General features: G+C 39.4%; 1 protein-coding gene across 8 annotated transcripts in view; it reads right to left on the bottom strand.

Moving 5' to 3' along the window:
* The window catches only part of UBR5 (ubiquitin protein ligase E3 component n-recognin 5), a 118,695-nt gene that overhangs the window by 13,057 nt on the left and 87,222 nt on the right, over window positions 1-18,416 (bottom strand). For 5 of the 8 annotated variants that reach the window (XM_037048311.1, XM_037048308.1, XM_037048309.1 and 2 more), the window contains exons 35-50: window positions 16,826-16,949; window positions 16,122-16,233; window positions 14,988-15,119; window positions 14,343-14,600; window positions 13,519-13,787; window positions 12,961-13,172; window positions 10,590-10,820; window positions 10,019-10,092; window positions 8,405-8,577; window positions 8,192-8,305; window positions 7,143-7,363; window positions 5,728-5,848; window positions 5,540-5,644; window positions 2,379-2,622; window positions 821-932; window positions 24-168 (exon numbers count right to left, since the gene is read on the bottom strand). In XM_037048311.1, coding sequence (XP_036904206.1) covers window positions 24-168; window positions 821-932; window positions 2,379-2,622; window positions 5,540-5,644; window positions 5,728-5,848; window positions 7,143-7,363; window positions 8,192-8,305; window positions 8,405-8,577; window positions 10,019-10,092; window positions 10,590-10,820; window positions 12,961-13,172; window positions 13,519-13,787; window positions 14,343-14,600; window positions 14,988-15,119; window positions 16,122-16,233; window positions 16,826-16,949 — 2,647 coding nt within the window. The remainder of the gene's footprint in view (window positions 1-23; window positions 169-820; window positions 933-2,378; window positions 2,623-5,539; window positions 5,645-5,727; window positions 5,849-7,142; window positions 7,364-8,191; window positions 8,306-8,404; window positions 8,578-10,018; window positions 10,093-10,589; window positions 10,821-12,960; window positions 13,173-13,518; window positions 13,788-14,342; window positions 14,601-14,987; window positions 15,120-16,121; window positions 16,234-16,825; window positions 16,950-18,416) is intronic. The other 3 variants (XM_037048310.1, XM_037048307.1, XM_037048312.1) reach the window with 2 other exon arrangements.

An 18,416-nucleotide genomic window follows, 5' to 3' on the forward strand; every position in this document is an offset into this window, starting at 1 on the left:
GCAGCTACATGCACTGTACATACTGGTTGCATCGCTTGTACACGGGGATAAAGTCTTTCTCCAAGTGCCTGACGATGTGCTGGCAGAGGATCAGGGTCATCACTAGGGTTCCCCTCAGAGGCTGGCCTGAAGGGTCTAGTGTCGATGGAAAGCTGTCTTCTAAAGTCTCTGAAAGAAGAACAAAGCTATTATGACTTCATTTCCTCTGTCTGCAAAATGAAAGTATCAGTACAACTGGTAAGAAACCCAGAGGTTAGAAAACCAGAGCATACAGGTTGGTCCAGGTATGGCACCCCAAGGGGGTGCAATGCCTAAACGGATGACAGTTGGGAAATAAGGATTATCTACATTTTGTCACTTGAAAATCTAGACATTCATGATGCATAGTTCAATTTGAGTCTAAGGGAGTAGGCCCTTAAAATACCATAATCAAGAGCCTACCCATAATTCTTACAGATTTTAGTCAAAAGTAAAATGCCAATCATCCAAATAAGAAAAAAATTAAAAGGTTTAAACATAATTGCTACATTTCTAATTTTAAAACAAACGTAAGAATGTTATGAAGTTAATAAAAGTTTCAAAAAATTAAGAGCTTGAGAATGATAAATAAAAAGCAAATATAATTCAACTGCCCTTGAGTTTTTAAAGCAGAAAATTTTAATAACAGTTGGTTAGACTATTTTTAGTTATTATGTATATATGCAAATATTAACTTTCATTTTCTAAAAAGTAGTCCATAATTGAGATTCTTTTATTTGCAGGCCTACCTTCAACTCATCCAAAAAGGTAGAATTCGAGAAAAGTTACAAAATTATCTTACCTGTCCCGATCTCTCCGAGAACCTGCTCGCAAGCCACTGCTCCTCCTCATTTCCCTCTCTCTCTCCCTTTCCCGATCCCGCTCTCCTCTGTTCCTTAATCTCTGCATTAAACCTGGAAGAAAACAGAAAATACACTTTGTCTCCATGAATGTAAATACAACTACTTTAAGTCGATGTGAGGACAAGACCAAATATAGTAAGACATGACAGCATTAGCTCATCTTCCTTACCATCTGTGTTAGTGCCTTTCTTTCACTCTCCCTAATGTAGCTAGTGTGTAATGGATGTTCACTCAGTACTTGTTTAATGAATTTTCCCCTTGGCATGTCAAAGCTGTGGTAGCAACCAGGGTTATGTTACTTTCACCATAAATAATGCTGAGATTTCTTATAGCATTAGAAGCATATTTGAATCTCTTCTTTATTATTGGTACTTGGTTTTAAGACTAGAGAAAGTCAAACGGTGAAACTAGTGATGTAAGGCTGGGGCTCACTGTCTACTCTTTTCACCCTCAATCCTTTCTAGCGTTCATTCAGCCTATATGGCCGTGGTTTTACAGAACCACAGTAAAACACAGTGGAACCTGGGCTCTTGAACTAAATTTGTTCCAGAAAACCGTTTGAGAAGCAATCTGTTTGAAAACTGAATCTTCTTTGTCGCCTGCAAAATGTGAGTATCACTGTGAAAGGACTGTTGGGTAGAGAACCAAGACCCAAAGTCTTGTTAGGTAACAGAGACTTTTTATTTCCATGAACAACTTGGTTGAGAACTGAATTGTTTGAGAACCCAAACATTTGAGAACCGAGGTTTGGCTACCTATCTACAGTCTAGGTAAAATACAGCATTTTCCTAGTAATTCCCTCTCCCTCAATTATTTTATTCATCAACCTACAAAACTGAAAATATTCCGCCCCTACTTTACATGAATTGCCAATTATCACCTATTAAGGCTTTTATAACTTTCACACACATTTTACTTTGCTAATGGTAATCCTGAAAATTAGGCAAGGGTTCTAATCCCAAAGTGCTGATCCCCAAAGGAGGTAAAGAGATTGCACCAGAATGTCAACAGAAATCTTATTATCAAAAACCAGTCTTGCTCTATTAAACAGTGATGTTGGTGACATATCATCAACCAATTTACATTTGGTTGCAGGCTCCATTATCTCATTAAGAACCAGTAGCAACTCTACAAATCATACTTTTAATAGTGCTGCTCTAGAGAACACTATTTTATCTTCAGGTATCTGTATCGGCATAACACAAGAGTGGAAAATACTGCAATCTGCTTGGTGAACATTTATATTTCCATGGATCTTATAAACTCCACTCCCAAGCGTATAACAACTGAGATGAGAAACTGAAATAAAGATTAAGGAAAATAAATGTGGCAGTAAAACAGCAAAGTGCTAATCTGTGGATCAGAGTACTTTAAACAAGATTAAATCATACTCTAGAATGAAAAAATATATATATATATAAAACCACAATTACTGCTGTTTCAATCAAACAAGGAAAGATCTGTATGATGCTTGCTTGTTACCTGTAGGGTACTTACTTGTATGAGTACCTTTGTTGGCATTTTGGATGCAATCTAGATTTGGCAATTTTTCATTTGACAAAAATGCTTGCGCAATGGCTGTGTAAAAACTTCGTGCTACACCACTGCCCTCTCCTGGCTCATCCTTAAATGTGACTTTTACTCTGTGCACAGCCATTGGTGTTGTAGCACATCTTCGACCAAAGTGATTATTAAGCTGCCTCATGGTCTGCTGAATAAGTAGATCCCGATCCCGATCGACCTATTGAAACATATCAGAAAGTAGTGAATTCAGTCTTGGAAACTACCCTGAAAATTTTTCATGTAAAATCTGAAAATCTAATTTTAGCTTTTTCTTGGTAACTTAAATAATTACAAAGTGATCTGGGTTCTCAGAAACTTACACATTCCACATAAACAACATTTTAAAGCATATAATGTTTTGTGTCTCAAAGGGCACAGCTCAAGTAATCAGCTTGGGTGATAGGGGAGCTGTGTCACTGGACCCCAACAGCCACCTAGTACATTAGAGGCCACGCTACCAAGACAGGGAGCCATAGAAGCTCTACCTAACACAAAGAAACAAACACAGGGAGGCTGCCAAAATGAGGAGACAAAGAAACATAGCCCAAAAGGAAGAACAGATAAAACTCCAGAGAAAGAACTAAAAACGGAGGTAAGCAATCTACCAGATGTGCAATTCAAAACATTGGTTTTAAGGTTATTCAAGGAACTTAGTGAAGACCTCAAAAGCACAAAAAAGATCTAGTCAGAAATGCAGGATACACTAATTGAAATAAAGAACAATTTTAGGCTCAGCTGTAGAATGGATGAAGCCGAGAATCGTATCAGTGACTTGGAACATAAGGAGCAAAAAACAACCAATTAAGAACCATAAGAAGACTCCTGGCTGGTGTGGCTCAGTAGATTAAGTGCTGGCCTGTGAACCAAAGGGTCACTAGTTCAATTCCTAGTCATGGCACATGCCTGGGTTGTGGGCCAGGTCCCCAGTGCAGGGCGTGTGAGGGGCAACCACATATTGGTGTTTCTTGCTCTCTCTTTTTCCCTCTCTCTAAACATAAATAAAATCTTTAAAAAAAAAAAAGCACAAGAAGAAGAGTCCAAAAAACAAAGATAGTGTACACAGGCTCTGGGACAATTTCAAGTGTTCCAACATCACAGGGATGACAGAAGAAGAGAAAAGAGGAAAAACAAAAAAACAAAAAAACCTGGAAATCAGTTAGGAAAAAACTTCCCTAATTTGATGAAGGAAACAGAAATGCAAGTCCAGGAAGCACAGCAAGTCACAAGATGGATCATCATTAAAATGCCAAAGCTTAAATGCAAACAGATTTTAAAAGAAACAAGAGAAAAGCAGTTAGTCACCTACATGGAAGTTCCCATAAGACTGTTAGCTAATTTCTCAAAAAAAAAATTGCAGGCTAGAAGTAATTGGTAAGAAATATTCAAAGTCATGAAAAGCTTGCTCTACCCAGCAAAGATATCATTTAGAATTGAAGGGCAGATAAAAAGCTTCCCAGCCAAGAAAATAATAAAGGAGTTCATCATCACACCATTATTATATGAAATATTAAGGGACTTGTTTAAGAAAAAGATCAAAACTGTGAATAACGAAATGGTAATAATAAACACATACATACCTATCAACGGTTCAATCTAAATATAAATAACACACAAAGCAAACAAGAACAACAGGGACAGAATCATGGATACAGAGAGTGTTTTGATGGTTGACAGATGGGAGGGAGTTAAGAAGTGCAAATAGGTAGTTACAGAATAGCCATGATGCAAGTGTGAAGTGTAGTACAGGAAATGGAGTATCCAAAGAACTTACAAGCGTGACTCATGTATATAAACAAAGGGGTGGGGATTGCCTATGGGAAAGTGGGATGCTGGTAGGGGAAGGGCAGAGGGGGAAAATTTGGGACAACTCTAACAGCATAACCAATAAAATATAATTTCAAAGGAAAACAAAATGAAACAACAAAAGAAAGGTTTTGAAGGGTGGAGTATATTGTAAAGAAACAACAACAGGAATGGAAACTAGGCTTCTCCAAATACATACACCTTTCTTTGTGTAATTGACTTGCAACACTACAGATACTTTACATTAATTAGGAAATGAAAACTAAATTTAAAAAAGAAAAAAGTAATCCCTAAAAACTAAAAGCAAAATGAAACAAAATGTCCTAATTTTATGGAGATAGTAGCAAAAACCACACAGATACAAATTTTTTCAATTAACTTTAAAATAAAGTAACGTGACCATACATCTCCCAACTGAATACGCTGTAAGGACAAAAAACTGTGAATCTTAAGCTATTTTCAACAATCCTTTTGTGGTAGTATTGACATGACTCTAAGACTGTTGTGTGTGTGCTGTGGGATAAAAGCAAATTAAGGGGTTTTATTAGCATTGTTGGGAATTTGGATATTCAGTTTGGAAGAAAGGAGATAAAGACTAAGGTGAAAATAAAACAACCTAGTGGTCCTTCATCTGTAATTTGATTGAGATTATCAGTATGAATTTATGAGGTGGTCATCAACATCATCATCTTCCTTTTTTTTTTTTTTTTGGTAAAGAGCATTTTCTACCTCTCTCCACTAAAAAAAAACTAGAAGCAATGACCAGTCTAGGAGGTGGGAGCAATCCAGATTAGATTACAAATATTATTCAGAACACAGTTCCCCAATGAAAGGAACAAGCGCTGCTTAAAGAAATGACTACGCTAAGTAGGGCTGTGACAGGAAATATACTTGATGAGACATACCAAAAACTAAGGAAGTTATCAAAGATCACTGGAGTCGTGTCAAAAGGACTCGGGCCAAAAAGGAACCAGACTCCTACTGGCCCAAAAAGAGACTATCTCAGCATTGATTGGAATAATATCCTCAACAACATGAAACACAAAGATATTTAAATCCATGTGTTCATAATGATACTTAAAAAAAAAAAACAAAAAACTCATTGATCATCCAGAGAGGATGTTCAGAAACGAACTACAGAGACCCCCACTACTCTGAGTGTGGCAATTACCATTTATTTTCTTTAAGCTTTGAGTTATACAGCACATAACCCTAAGCGAGACTGTTAATTTTTGTTTTTATACTTCATATAAATGGCATACTATACGTATAGTATAAGAAAATCTGAATACCTTTACCTCTAGTGATAAATCTCTTGACTGCTGATTTCTCAGTTTTTCCATTTCTCTACGGAATTTTGATTCTTTTACCTCAAAACCACCCAATTCGGTTAGGATCTTAAAAAAAATGCATGACAGAATTATTCTCTGAAATACGTTCTTATAGACAAAGTAGAATTTAAAGCGCTGAAAATACATACCGATCCAGGTTCTGCTCCGACGTCTTCCATGAACACCCTGCCGAACAGCTCCAAGGAAAGGCGCCAGCGTCCGAGCAGCATGTCGTGGGAAATGACCATTCCCATGAAGCTGCACTGGGGCCTGGAGGAGGTTTAAGGGGAGAGTGGAAAGTCAGCCAACTCTGAATTTCTGACTTTTGGCCAATGACAGTAATCTACTTGATCTTTTAATTTTCTGAGGTTTTAAATACTTCAAACCACATCTTCTCTAGTGGGGAACTTTCTATAGCTACTCGTTCCTCACAGGACATCTCATTTTCACTCAATTTTTCCCTTCTGTCCTTTATGTAACGATATCTATCCAAGTTGCCCCATATCTTCATCTTTCGTTCGACCTCCTGTTCTTCAAGTACAATGTCTGTCTCCATCTAGGTGACTCCCAGACCCCGCCCTACTTCACACTTCCAAAATAAACCAGAATTCCCACTGCACTGATCTAATCACTCCAATGATACTCAAAGTCAAAACCATAAAACTGAACATGGCCTCTCACTACAATGATATTTATTGCCTCCTGATTCCTTTCAGTAGTAACATCTACTTCCCTACTGTACGTACATGAAACCAGTTCTAGTTTTTCTTCTCCCCAGTTCCTCCAGAGGGATCAAGTCCCGCAGAGCTTCTCCTCTTTTCCATCCCAAAGGGCAATATTTTACTTCAGCCACCACCCCACTTTACTGCTAACAGAACTAACAACAGCTTTCTAACTCTTCTCCCTACCTCGTTCTCCTCTCCACCGCTCCGCCTGCTTCTACCCATTCAAACTATCTCAGCCCGAGCCAAGCTGTTTCTAGGACACTTGGGCCACCCAGTCCATAATTCTTCTTTGACTTTTTATAGTTTTTAGACCATGTATAGTGTATAGAATTTCCTAAACCAGCTTTAATTTCTCCTAAGCAAAAAATAGCATGAAGCGGACACTCTACAAATCATTTGGTGATGAGTCATATTGAGCCACAATGTATACTGGCAAGTTTTTATTGGCAAAATGAAGAATCTACCTCTTGAAAGAGAATTACCAACTGTGGACCTGGCAAAGCAGCCTAAGTGAGTATGACAGCCACAAATCCAGAAACCTCTTTTTCGTTATTCTGACGCCCCTCCTTAGCTGTGCTGCTGATACCAAATCTATCATCGGCTATAAAACACGGTGTTAGAATTTCCTCAACAGTAAGGAGAGAATTATAATGCCAATCAATGACAACATAGTCACAAAAAGCCCCCCAAACCCATATTTGTTATTTAAATATCTGCTTATAACGTATGGGAACACAAAAATAACATAAAATTATAAAGTATCTAAATAAAAATTCTTACAATTATAATAATAGCCTAAAAGTAATACAACAGAAAACCTATCTTCCCTTAACAAATACCTGAAAGATGTAAGAGGCGGCCCTTCGCTCTCCGTCAGCCCTATTTCAGCCAACAGACTGCTTTTCAGCTGCGCGGCAAGATCATGAGCCGATGGCCCTGGTTTTGAACTCTCGGCTTCTTCTGGCACTATGTTCTGTTCTTCGCCTTCCTTTTTTTGCCGATTTTGCATGTTCATTACATTTTTCAAATTGGCAGCATAGGACATTTTTGTTGGAAGAACCTATGAATTTTTACACTTAAAAGTTACACACTTCAAAACTGACCACCAATTCCAGTGCATTTACCACAGCAGCCAACAAGAACTTTTAAAAGAAATCTTTGTAGTATCTGTGTTAAGTCTCTTTTGCACTTTCAAACTTTCCCTTTTTCATTTAGATAATGAAATATTCTATTCAACTAAACTTCTTCTATCCCTGCTCTTAAGCATGTATTACTTTTCCACTAGAGAAACAGTAAAGTATAATTTTAGGCTCTCAAATCAGACTGTTATCTAAAACGTAGATCTTTTATTTAGCTATATAACAGTAGACATTCCCACATGAAATTTATGAAATCTTCCCCAAACCTCAATTTATTACCCACCAAATCAAGAAAACAAGATTTTCTACCCAACATGGCCATAAAGACTGAGGCAGTGCCCAACAAATAGAATTATTCAATAAATAATGCTATTATTTATTTGCCATTTATTTGCATTCCAGACACAGGAAGTTTCAAGCTAATATTATACATGCTCAGATATATAAAATGTGTACTTTTACATACACATCAACAAACTTTCAAGAGCACGGCAACAATCAACTGTGAAGTAGGGAGAGCACGTGCAAACGACCATTTTACAGACGGAGCAACCTTACACAGGGAAGTCGTCTCAAAACAGGCTAATGAAACAGCTTGAATTCCTGTTATTGTCATAAAACAGGAATTTCTGGTACTTCCATTATTTGGGGAAACATAATATTCTGAATTAATGCATTTCCAAACACCTGTTTGCTGGGGACAAGTGCCATTCACAAATACTGTATTACAAAGGTTTTTACTATCTTACCTCAAGGCAGTTTCTATCCACTGTAACCTCCATCAAGCATTTCCCACTACTGGCAGATGAAGAATAAAGACCCTGACTGGGACGGCCAAAAAGGTCCTCCTTTCTAGCATTTGGCTGCAATTTTAGCAGAAACATTCTAGTTACATTGAACACTTGAAAAAAATAAAGTCAATTGAAAAGAAACCTTGAGAACAGTTAGTTCGTTTAAATTACCTGCAACAGATGTGGCTGATCAGCCAAGGGGATGGCTTCAGCCAGAGGCACTTCAAACGGATTTGGGGGTATGCACCCGAGAAACGTCATGGAGTCTGAGCGCCGGAAAAATGGGTGGTTTTGGCCAGTTTCTGCAGGAAGAGAGTCATCATCCTTATCATTCAAAGCAGCACCTAAACATAGAGAAAATGTTTGGTTTTTAGAAAAATCATTTAATTAATGGAAAGGATAAAAATACCTTAATCTGGCTCAATCCAAAATCCTCATTACCACTTTATAAATTTGAATGCCACTCGAAAGAAAACCAGTTAATAGTCCAAAATTTTGATAATATTTTAAAGTGATAACTTAAAATATTAGCAGTTTAAAGGGGTTACAATAATAAATTTTACATCTTTTAAATAACAATAAGAATTTACCAAAAAAATATTGGCTGTAACAAATATTGCTCCATTTTGTATTACACAGAAGTTTCCCACAGCCTCTCCTTTATCTCTCTAGAGATTGAGATCTGAATACAGGTTGAATACAGGTAGGTTCCTAGCATATTCAGGACCTGGCTCACACATGACTCCAAAAAGAGGGGATGGTCAGAGGCTGAAATTTGAGCATTTGCTTGCTTGTTAAGTTCTGCTTCCTCTATAAGAAGGTGAACAAGGAAATCTCTGGGCACTTATGAACCCTGATAGGAAGTCAGCACACCGACTCGTGTGGAACTTTGAGCAGTGCTTAAAGTGTGCTGTGAAAACATTAGTAAGCAGTGGCTGGGTTCTCAAAATCTACCAGTTAGGTCCGTTGTCTCTTCCGGAGCTGACTAGAAGTTCTAGCTGATAATAAGTGTCAAGTGGAATACCTAACCCCATTTAAAAAATTTTTTTAAATTCCACTTGAAATAATAGCTGATAACTACAAATAGATAGACTATAGAAGATCCCAAAACTTTCTTGAATTTGGAGTATTTTCTTTTTATTGCATTACTGTTACAGAGCTTGATATTTTGGAGTTACAACTGGCATTTCTCATTTACCTGACTAAATCTATTTTGCATCAATATTAACAAACAGCCCTGGCTGGTGAGGCTCAGTGGATTGAATGCCAGCCTGTGAACCAAAGGGTCACTGGTTTGATTCCCCATCAAGGTACATGCCTGGGTTGCAGGCGAGGTTCCCAGCTGGGGGTGCATAGAGGCAACCACATATTGGTGTTTCTCTCCTTCACTTTCTCCCTCCCTCCCCCTCTAAAAATAAATAAATAAACTATTAATTTTTAAAAAGAAAACTTTCTATTAAAAAATTAACAAAGATTTTAATGTAATGCCTACACACGTAAGAGTAAAGTTAACCTCAAACCGAGAGAAATGTACAGGAGAAATACAAAGATTGTTCAGAAAAAAACTGTTGAAAAGTTCGTAACATTCCTTTAATCATCCTTATTTATGAAGCAAATAATGCAGGAATGTATAAGGAAAGATGGACAGAAAAGGCGAGAAATGGGACACAGAGAAGAAAAGAGAAATCCCCACCCAGACAGAAAATAATGACGTTAAAAAGCTCGAAGGGGAACTACTGAGGCAGCCACCCTCGAGGTGGACTAGCGGGTGTTCTGTGCACTAACTTTGGTTGGTGTCGTCATCATTTTCATGTTCTGAATCTTCATTGTCAATACCCAGTTCCAAGAGTTCTCGTGTCCTTCAAAAAGACAAATGATTTGTTTTACGTGAAATATTTGTCTACTCTGAACAGAAGCAAAGATGATGGGAACTACAAGCAAAAAACACTGAAAAGGTTTGTTAAGTATTTGACCAATTTCAAACATTGTGATACAGTTTCAGACTCTGGGAATGGTAGACTAACCAGCCAAATGTACTACAATCACAAAGTAAGACTTAAGTAGAAGTAAAAAGCTAATCACACCAAGAAACAGTGAGTGGTTACCTAAATTCTAGCAGAAAACACGACCTACCAGGTCAAACTATCTCAAACGTAAAGCTTAACTGAATCCTCAGGTTTCTTGTTTTAAGTGAGAAGCAGCTATGGCGAAAGGCTAGATAAACTCGAGCCCACTTTCCTGCATGGTATGTTCTGCAGTGCTGTTCCTCTTACTCCAAAAGTCAACGATGTACTAATAAAGACCACACTGAGCAAGGAAGTATTTCTTAAACCAACCTCATGGCAAGTATGGATACCTTTTGCGTTCCAGTTGAGGTGTATCCAATGTTGTCTGTTGATTCATTGCTTTAATCCAATATATAAGGGCTTGGAAAACATATGCTACATGCTTCAGTGAGCAAACATCCAGAACTGGAAGGACATCCGAATGCTCATCATTATGAGACCGCATCAGAGACAGAGCATAATTTAGGAAGTCCCCTCGAGCAGACATCATTCCTTGGCGAGCAGAAAGCAATGTGGCACGTCTACAGAAATAAAAAGAAATGGAAGTGTTTACCAAAAAACCTCAAACATGAAGTTTGCCACTATCATAAATATGCAAAATTAAGCACTCAAACTATCCATAAATAAAAACCAATTAAGGCCATGGCTCTTCTTTAGATCTTTCCTACAGAAAAGGAATTCTGGTATCATTGGGCCAGCAGAACTCCTTCCCTAAGATGACGGTCTCAAACTTCAGCATCCATCAGAATCAACTGGGGCCTTGGTAAAACAGATAGCTGGTGCCACCCCCGCAGTAAGGCCTCGAAATTTGCATTTCTAAGCTCTCAGGTGATATATCCACAGAACAAGCTGCTGTTACATGAAAATATGATAAACACCATCTGTAAGTGGACTGCAAGACTGACTGTGAGCCTGGCCAGCTTGCTGGTCAAGAAGCAGCCAAAGAGGAATTGCTTATAGATGTGAGCTTGGACCCTAAACTGAAAAATAGCTAGTGTTTTCATCTCACACAGCTTGAATGTGACCAAGTGTCTCCCCCTGCCCTGTCTGCTTTGTTTTCTGTACTCTCTATATAACCCTGTGCTGAAAAGCCTGTGTCACAGAAAACTTCACTGGCCAGCCACCACACCAGGGCATGCGTTAATTCCTAACGAACCCAAGTCTTTCACAGCCAGTCATCTGGGCCACTTCTTTGGAACTGGCAAGCAGTATGCTGGGGTTTGTCTCGGGCCTCAGCTCTTTGTATAACAACATGGATGAACCTTAAAACCATCATGCTAAGTAAAAGAAGCCAGACACAAAAGACCACATATATGACTCCATCTATGTGCAATATCCAGAATAGGCAAATCTATAGAGACAGAGAGGAGGAAATCAGTGGTTGCTTAGGGTTAAAAGGTAGGAGAAAATGGGAGGGATGACTGCTAATAGGCATAGAGTGTCTTGTGGATATCAAGTATCCCAAAATTAACTGTGATGGTTGTGCACAGCTCTGAATATACTCAAAACTATGGACCTATACACTTTAAATGGGAGAATTATATGGTACATGAACTATATCTCAATAAAGCTGTTATATTAGAGCAAGAGAAAAAGGAAGAACCATGTCACCAATGAAGATCTTATCAAAACTATTCTTCAGGGTAGACTGACCTAATGAAAACAAGGCGTGTGCGTGTTGTGCGTGGAGCAGGCTTCCTAGGGCCTCCAAAACCCTGCCTTTGCTCCAGACCTCTCTGCCAGGCATTCAGTTTTATATTCTCTTCCAGTTCTCAACAAGTTCAAAAAGCAAGTATGTATGTACATTCTACTCCTCTAGGATTTTCTCTTTATTTTCCTATTATTCAGAATCAAAGTCTAAAAATCTAAAAGTAATTTCTGCTTCTTTTTGCCCCATCCCTCAGCAAGGCCCTCAACTCTATCCACATGGGTTCAAAGCCCCCTTCCTGACCTTGATTGCCCCGCTTCAGTTCAGCAACCAACCCCTCTTCTGTAGGCTCCCACTGTCATCGTGCCCAGTTTCCTAGGCAGTCTCCTACACCCCCGTCCTTCCTGCTTTGTGACCCCTCCCCGAGAGGCAAGGCTGTGCAGCCTGAGCCAGAGCTAGAACCAAACCCCAGGACTCCGACTTCAGGTTCGGCACTTTCACCTCACGGCACTGCCACTGTTTCACTGACCAATGTTCCACCTGATTCCTAGTCCTGAAAACGGTCATTTTGTAACCGAGTAGAAAACACAACATATCCACAAAGAAACGTTCTTTATGATTCAGCAGGTAAAAGAAATGTGATTTGAAAAACCACAGAGCAGCACTGGTAATTATACAGACTTTCCCCTCCTGAGTACAAAGAACATTCATATTCAATAATGGTCAAAATAAGTCTTTCAAGGGGGAAAGGTGGGCGGGGGTTGGAAATAATAAGGCATGGATGTAAACCAACCCCTCAAAAATGACCACATATTTAGTATTAGATTCCTATAATACAAATGATTTTTTTAAATAGCCTGGATTATAACTAATTTGTATTGCTTCAGGTACACAATTTAAAAAGTAGTAATGTTAGTAACTCTTGCTCCTTCCCAACAGAGCAAGGTCTGATATAAAAAAACTTTCTGGAATACAAGGGTTCTTTCTAAACATAAACATGAAGACTTTCATACCGTCTGCCTTCAAGGGTCCGTAAACTAGCCTCTTCTCGTGCGGTCATCCTCTCTCTTCGCGCTGAATTCTGAGAAGCATGAAGAGGATGATTTGGATGTCCCGGGTCACCAGCAGATGCTAATGCAGAACCATAACGTAATTGAGCTTCAGTAGAATCCATAATACTGACCATCCAGTTCCAAGTGGGTATAAGTTTTTCTTCTACATAGTTCTATGAAGACCAAACTAAAATAGTTAAAACTGTGAAAACCAAACTGAAATAGTTAAAACTACCCAAATAAAAGTTAAATTTGATATACAGCAGGTCCTTAAATAATGTCAGTTCACTGATGTGATGCTGTAGGAATGTAACTCTTGTTTCTATCAATTAGCCTATCATAAAACTGGTTTCGTTTGCTTAAAGTCGCAGGACCTATCCACGACGTTAAGTGAGGACTTAACTATAGTAATTATTATGTAAACATTTAAATGTAACGTTAATTCGCATTATACTGGAATTCTCATAACTGACAGCCAAAAAGTGTATCTGAATGAGTAACTTTTCAGTGGTTTCATACCTGTAAGTTTACGGCATCTTGGTAAGTCAGTTTCACAGCTGCTGGAATCTGCGAGTACACTAGATGATTATACTTGGGAATAAGGCCCATCAAGTCTGAGATCTGTCTGATGACAATGCTATAAGCCCTGGCTAAACTGCTTGCAGATGTTAAGTAGCTGCTGGCATTGCTAGCTTCCAGTGCAGCTGCTGCAGCTGCAGCACTCGTGCTGATAGTACCACTCCGGCGTAAGTTTGAAGGATCGATATAAATCAAGCCTGCTGAACTTGCTGTAAGGAAAAAGGGACAAGCACAATAAGCTAATGTCAGTGGCTAACGATGTTTCTCAAGTACTGTATATATTTAAGAATGCTAAAAGATCAATTGCATTTGCAAATGTGGTAATAGCAAAACAGCAAAATGTGGTAAAAGCAGATACTTCTGCTGTTTAAGGCATACTAATTTAGGAAGGGGAATGATGAGGGAGACAAGAATTAATACAATGTTCTCAACCAGAGGCAACTTTGCCACTGCCCCTACAAAGGAGTGACTTTTAGCAACGTATGCCAACATTTTTGGTTGTCACACCAGGGCGAGGGGTTGCTAATGGATGTAGCTAATCATTCTGCAATGCACAATTACTATAAACAATTATTTAGCCTAAGGTGGTAATGTTACAAAAATTGAGAAACCCTTCTATATATAAGCTTATATAAATAACTTTTCATATTTGACCTCAGCAAAATAGAAAACTATTATGAAACTATTTGTTCTCCAGATGAACATGCATACTTTCCAAAAATACCTATTAAGCACTCTTAGGAATACCAAGTTTTCAGACTCGCCTGCTGGCGTGGACGTGCTGGAAGGGGCTGTGCTGGCTGCCCGCTGGTGCTGGGTGTTGCGGACAGCCCACTGCATGGAACGGGGAGCCTGGGCAGCACCGTTGGCATGGGAGCTGTTCGTGGTTCTCTCTAAAGGCTCGTCGAGCATAAAGGTCTCCTGTTCTATGTCGTCACTCTGACTGCTGCTGCTATCAGAATCACTCGAGTCATTTGACTGTGAATCATCTTCAGAAAAGAAGGCAGGAACACTGCTTGCACCTAAATTTTTAATTTTTAAAACCAAAACCATTGTGAGTCTGTTGATATTTAAAACTACAGTGTAACCTCTCATTCAGAAAAACATATACATTAAATAGAATGGCAGACTATATTCAACAGTCCACAAAGTACATCACTAAAATAGTTTAATTACGAAAGAACTCTTTTAAATGAACCTTAAAATACATTTAAAACAACAGAAAAACAAAAGTCATTAAAATAATACCTTCTTTACTAACATCTCTAAGGTAAAAGGATAAAGTTATAAAAAGGTTTAGTCACCCTTGTGCCTAGCATACAGAGTACAGTGTAACAAATTCACGCCGAACACACACACACACACGGCCTTAGCATCAGTAAGGAAGTTGCTAGGAGAAGGTAACATACCCGCTTCTGAGCCGGCAGTTGCTGCAGTGACAACGCTTCTGCGCCCACTAGCATTGTCTTGGTTGCTATGATTACTTTCACTGTCACTTTCCGTTTCAGCTGCTGCCAACAGGTCCAGTTCCATGTCACTCCCTAGCAGATATATTTAAACAGGAAACAAGAAGTACAAACTCACTGTGGATCCAGACTAGGTCCCATAAGCCAGAGTATCATAAGGGAGGGAACTAAGGAAGGGGGAGAAAGGGCCGAGAGAAGTGGTAACTACACTCCAGTGAGCCTAACTGCCTCCGCAGCAGGAAAGGGTGCCTAGGTAAATTATGGTACTTAGTGGATTCTTACACAGCAATTCCAAATCTGTCCTGCAGAGCCCTACATAAAAAAGGGTCGAGCAGGAGGACTTTGGCCAGTGGGCACCGCTCTGGGCTAGGTCCACTGCTTCATTCTCATCTGTTCCACATGCTGGGCTCACAAAAGGGGAAGGAAGTTAAAAATGTCTAGTCTTCATATTTCACGGTATATACACATATCAAAACACACAAAATGATATATTTACTGTATGTCAGTTATACCACAAGAAGGCTGGTTCCAAAAAAGTCTATCATATGGCTACTGACAAGAATGGTTAAGTTGGCTGTGTAGCAAAAAGACCAAAATGGCTATCAGGAGTGAAAAAGTCAGAAAACTTTCCTATGCAGACATGCAGCATCTAAGACACGCGCAGGAATGGCGGTGCAGGTAGACCTGTGAGAGGCACACAGACTGCGAGTGTACGGGTGGCACTGCGGGTCACTTCTCTTCTCCCTCATTTCCCAATGTCTCATAATATTGGTTATAAATTATTTTAATTTCTAAAAGCCTTTAAAAAACTGAAGTGGCAAACCAAAAGGTAAAGAGGAAGAAGAGGATAAATTATTTTATATATACTTATATACGTATACTTGTACATATGGGTATACACACACCACATTATTTCCTAAAATTTGAAGAAGACACTACAGGCCCCCCTGGCAGAAACCACGTCGCCCATCTTTCACCCTCTACGGCCAATGGGGCTGTTCTCCATTCTAGTCTCCCCCTTCGAGCCAAGGTGGCTGGTTCCCTCACACTGAGTGACCTCTCCAACGTCCTGCATACCGTCTTCGTCATGCTCGTCGTGCTGCCCCTCGGCCTCAGCATTTTCTTCCCCATGTTCTTCCTGTTCGTCGTGATGATCCTCTTCTCCAGCCACACCCTCCACCACCTCAACCTAAACCAGAACCTTATTTGTAGGCAATCACAGCACATGCAAACCCACTTCCCTGCCCACGTTCCTCCACAGCAGTCGGTAAATGAAAACACAAGGGTCCCTAAATAAAGGGACTCTTCATCTGAGGGTTACGATTTGCTACCAGAAATTATGTTGACCTATCTCCAAGTTTATAATTACTGCCCATATGCAGAACCTCAAGATTAGAAGTGTAACAAATTGTGTGGAGTGTAAATTTTTTAAAATGTCTGCCATTATAAAATTTACCTAAAAAATACATATGCAGTATTTTACTTCAAATACATTGGCCCCAAACCACCAAAACTGTTTTTAACATTAAGTCTCTTTTCTATTATCCCTTAATAGGTAAATACAATTTTATGTTTCCAACTTCCTATTACCCAGTAAATTAAGCACTATTAAAATTTTTAAACATATATAACTACAAATGAGAACATATAGCAAAAGCCTGGTAACAAACACATTTAATAGTTGCAAGCTACTATTACTAAAACTTACAGTGACTACTCCCCCCTCCTTCCCGCCCAAGTAAAGGCCTCTCATCCACCACCACTGAAACCGTTACAACTACCTCTTCCACATCTGCTGACACAATGTCATCCTGCTCTTCGTCTCTGCCCCGAACAGGCTGGGACTGGCTGATGCGCCTCTGCTGTGGGTTCCGGATGATGTAGGACGACTGGGACTGGCTGGAGCTGGAAGGAAAGAGCGGTCAGGAGCGCCCACAGCTGCCGCCCCTCCAGCATCCAGTGTCGTTCCATGGGATTCCCTTGCCAGGACGCTTTTTAAATCTGACCAAGTAATTCTTGGAAACCAGTAATAATTAATCTAGTCTCTCAGAAAACATAAACTCCAAAGAAATTATTTTATCGTAAAGATGTATCTCGTAAATCTCAGAACTGTTTTTCCTTTTAGTAAGTCAATCCAAATCTGCATTAATGCATGTACTTTTCATGAGCCCTTCCATTGAAACAGTCTAAAGGGAGGCTTTTCCCTTTCCACCGCTTTCAACACTGGCAACCCTCAACAACCTCCAGGGCTCCAAGAGCAGCAGCCGCCGTTCATGAAGTGTGCTTCCAACACACAATCACTCCTTAAGAGACCTGACATCGCCTCTCTTGCCCCAGCTCACTGACTTTTGACTGGCTTGGGTGTGAACGGGGGGAAAAGACATCAGTTCTAAAGTATGATATTAAAATAGAATTATAATGAAAGGGGGTTGCAAAAGAGTGTCACTTCCCTGAAAATTAGACTGAGAAACAGCCAAGAAAGGACAGATGCCTCTGTCACAAAAAAAGAGAGAGAACCAGAATGCAATTTAACATGCAGAGGGCTGCTAAATTACCCTGTGATCTAAAGATTATCCTTTACTCACAGATTTTAAAACACAGTCTAAAAAAGGTTAAAGGACCTCTGAATGTTTACACTGCTATGTCCTTACTGCAGCTGCTGTGAAAAACAAGATCAAACCAGTCACACGTGAAGAGTCATCAACTGAGACACTCCGCCTTCACAAAGCAATGTGTATCTCAGGCTGGAGGGGTTAAAGGAGCCCCAGTTTTCACAGAAGACAGCCTGGGGCCTAAGCAAAATAGGAGGGTGCATCATACAATCCTCTCTTCTGTCCCCTTCAAGTGCAGGAAGCCAAACATAAATCCAAGATAGGGGAATAGATTTCAAGAGACCTAATCTCCATCAGCCATGGCTGGGTGAAGAGAGATTGATTGTGGAATCTGCCAGTTATTGGGAAAACTCAGGTAAACACCTATAATACTTAGGAAAGTTCCTAGTTCATGCCAACATCTCAGGAACAATTAATTATATGAGGCACAGAGATAGACACGGGTTATTTAGAAAGCACATAAGAGTTTTAAAAAATGGGAGGAAATAACAGAAAAAGAAAAACTACTAAACTTAAGAATTTATACTCAATAGAGTGATAAACACTATCTATCATTCAAAACAAGAGAAATCCCAGAAACTGGTCAAGTGTTTATGTTTTATTTAAAACATGCTTGGAACATTGGTCAAATACTCCCTGATTGTACTAATTATAATCAAGGTCTTCTAATTACAGCAGCAGTGTGAAACATCAGCACTGCTATCTGGCCATTATGAAGTAGGGTCTCCTTCTGGAAAGACGTGAGAGGTTGGCCTAAGAC

Source organism: Sturnira hondurensis, unplaced genomic scaffold (genome assembly GCF_014824575.4).
Source record: "Sturnira hondurensis isolate 20B ecotype Veracruz unplaced genomic scaffold, ASM1482457v3 Scaffold0006413, whole genome shotgun sequence".
Lineage (NCBI taxonomy): Eukaryota > Metazoa > Chordata > Mammalia > Chiroptera > Phyllostomidae > Sturnira > Sturnira hondurensis.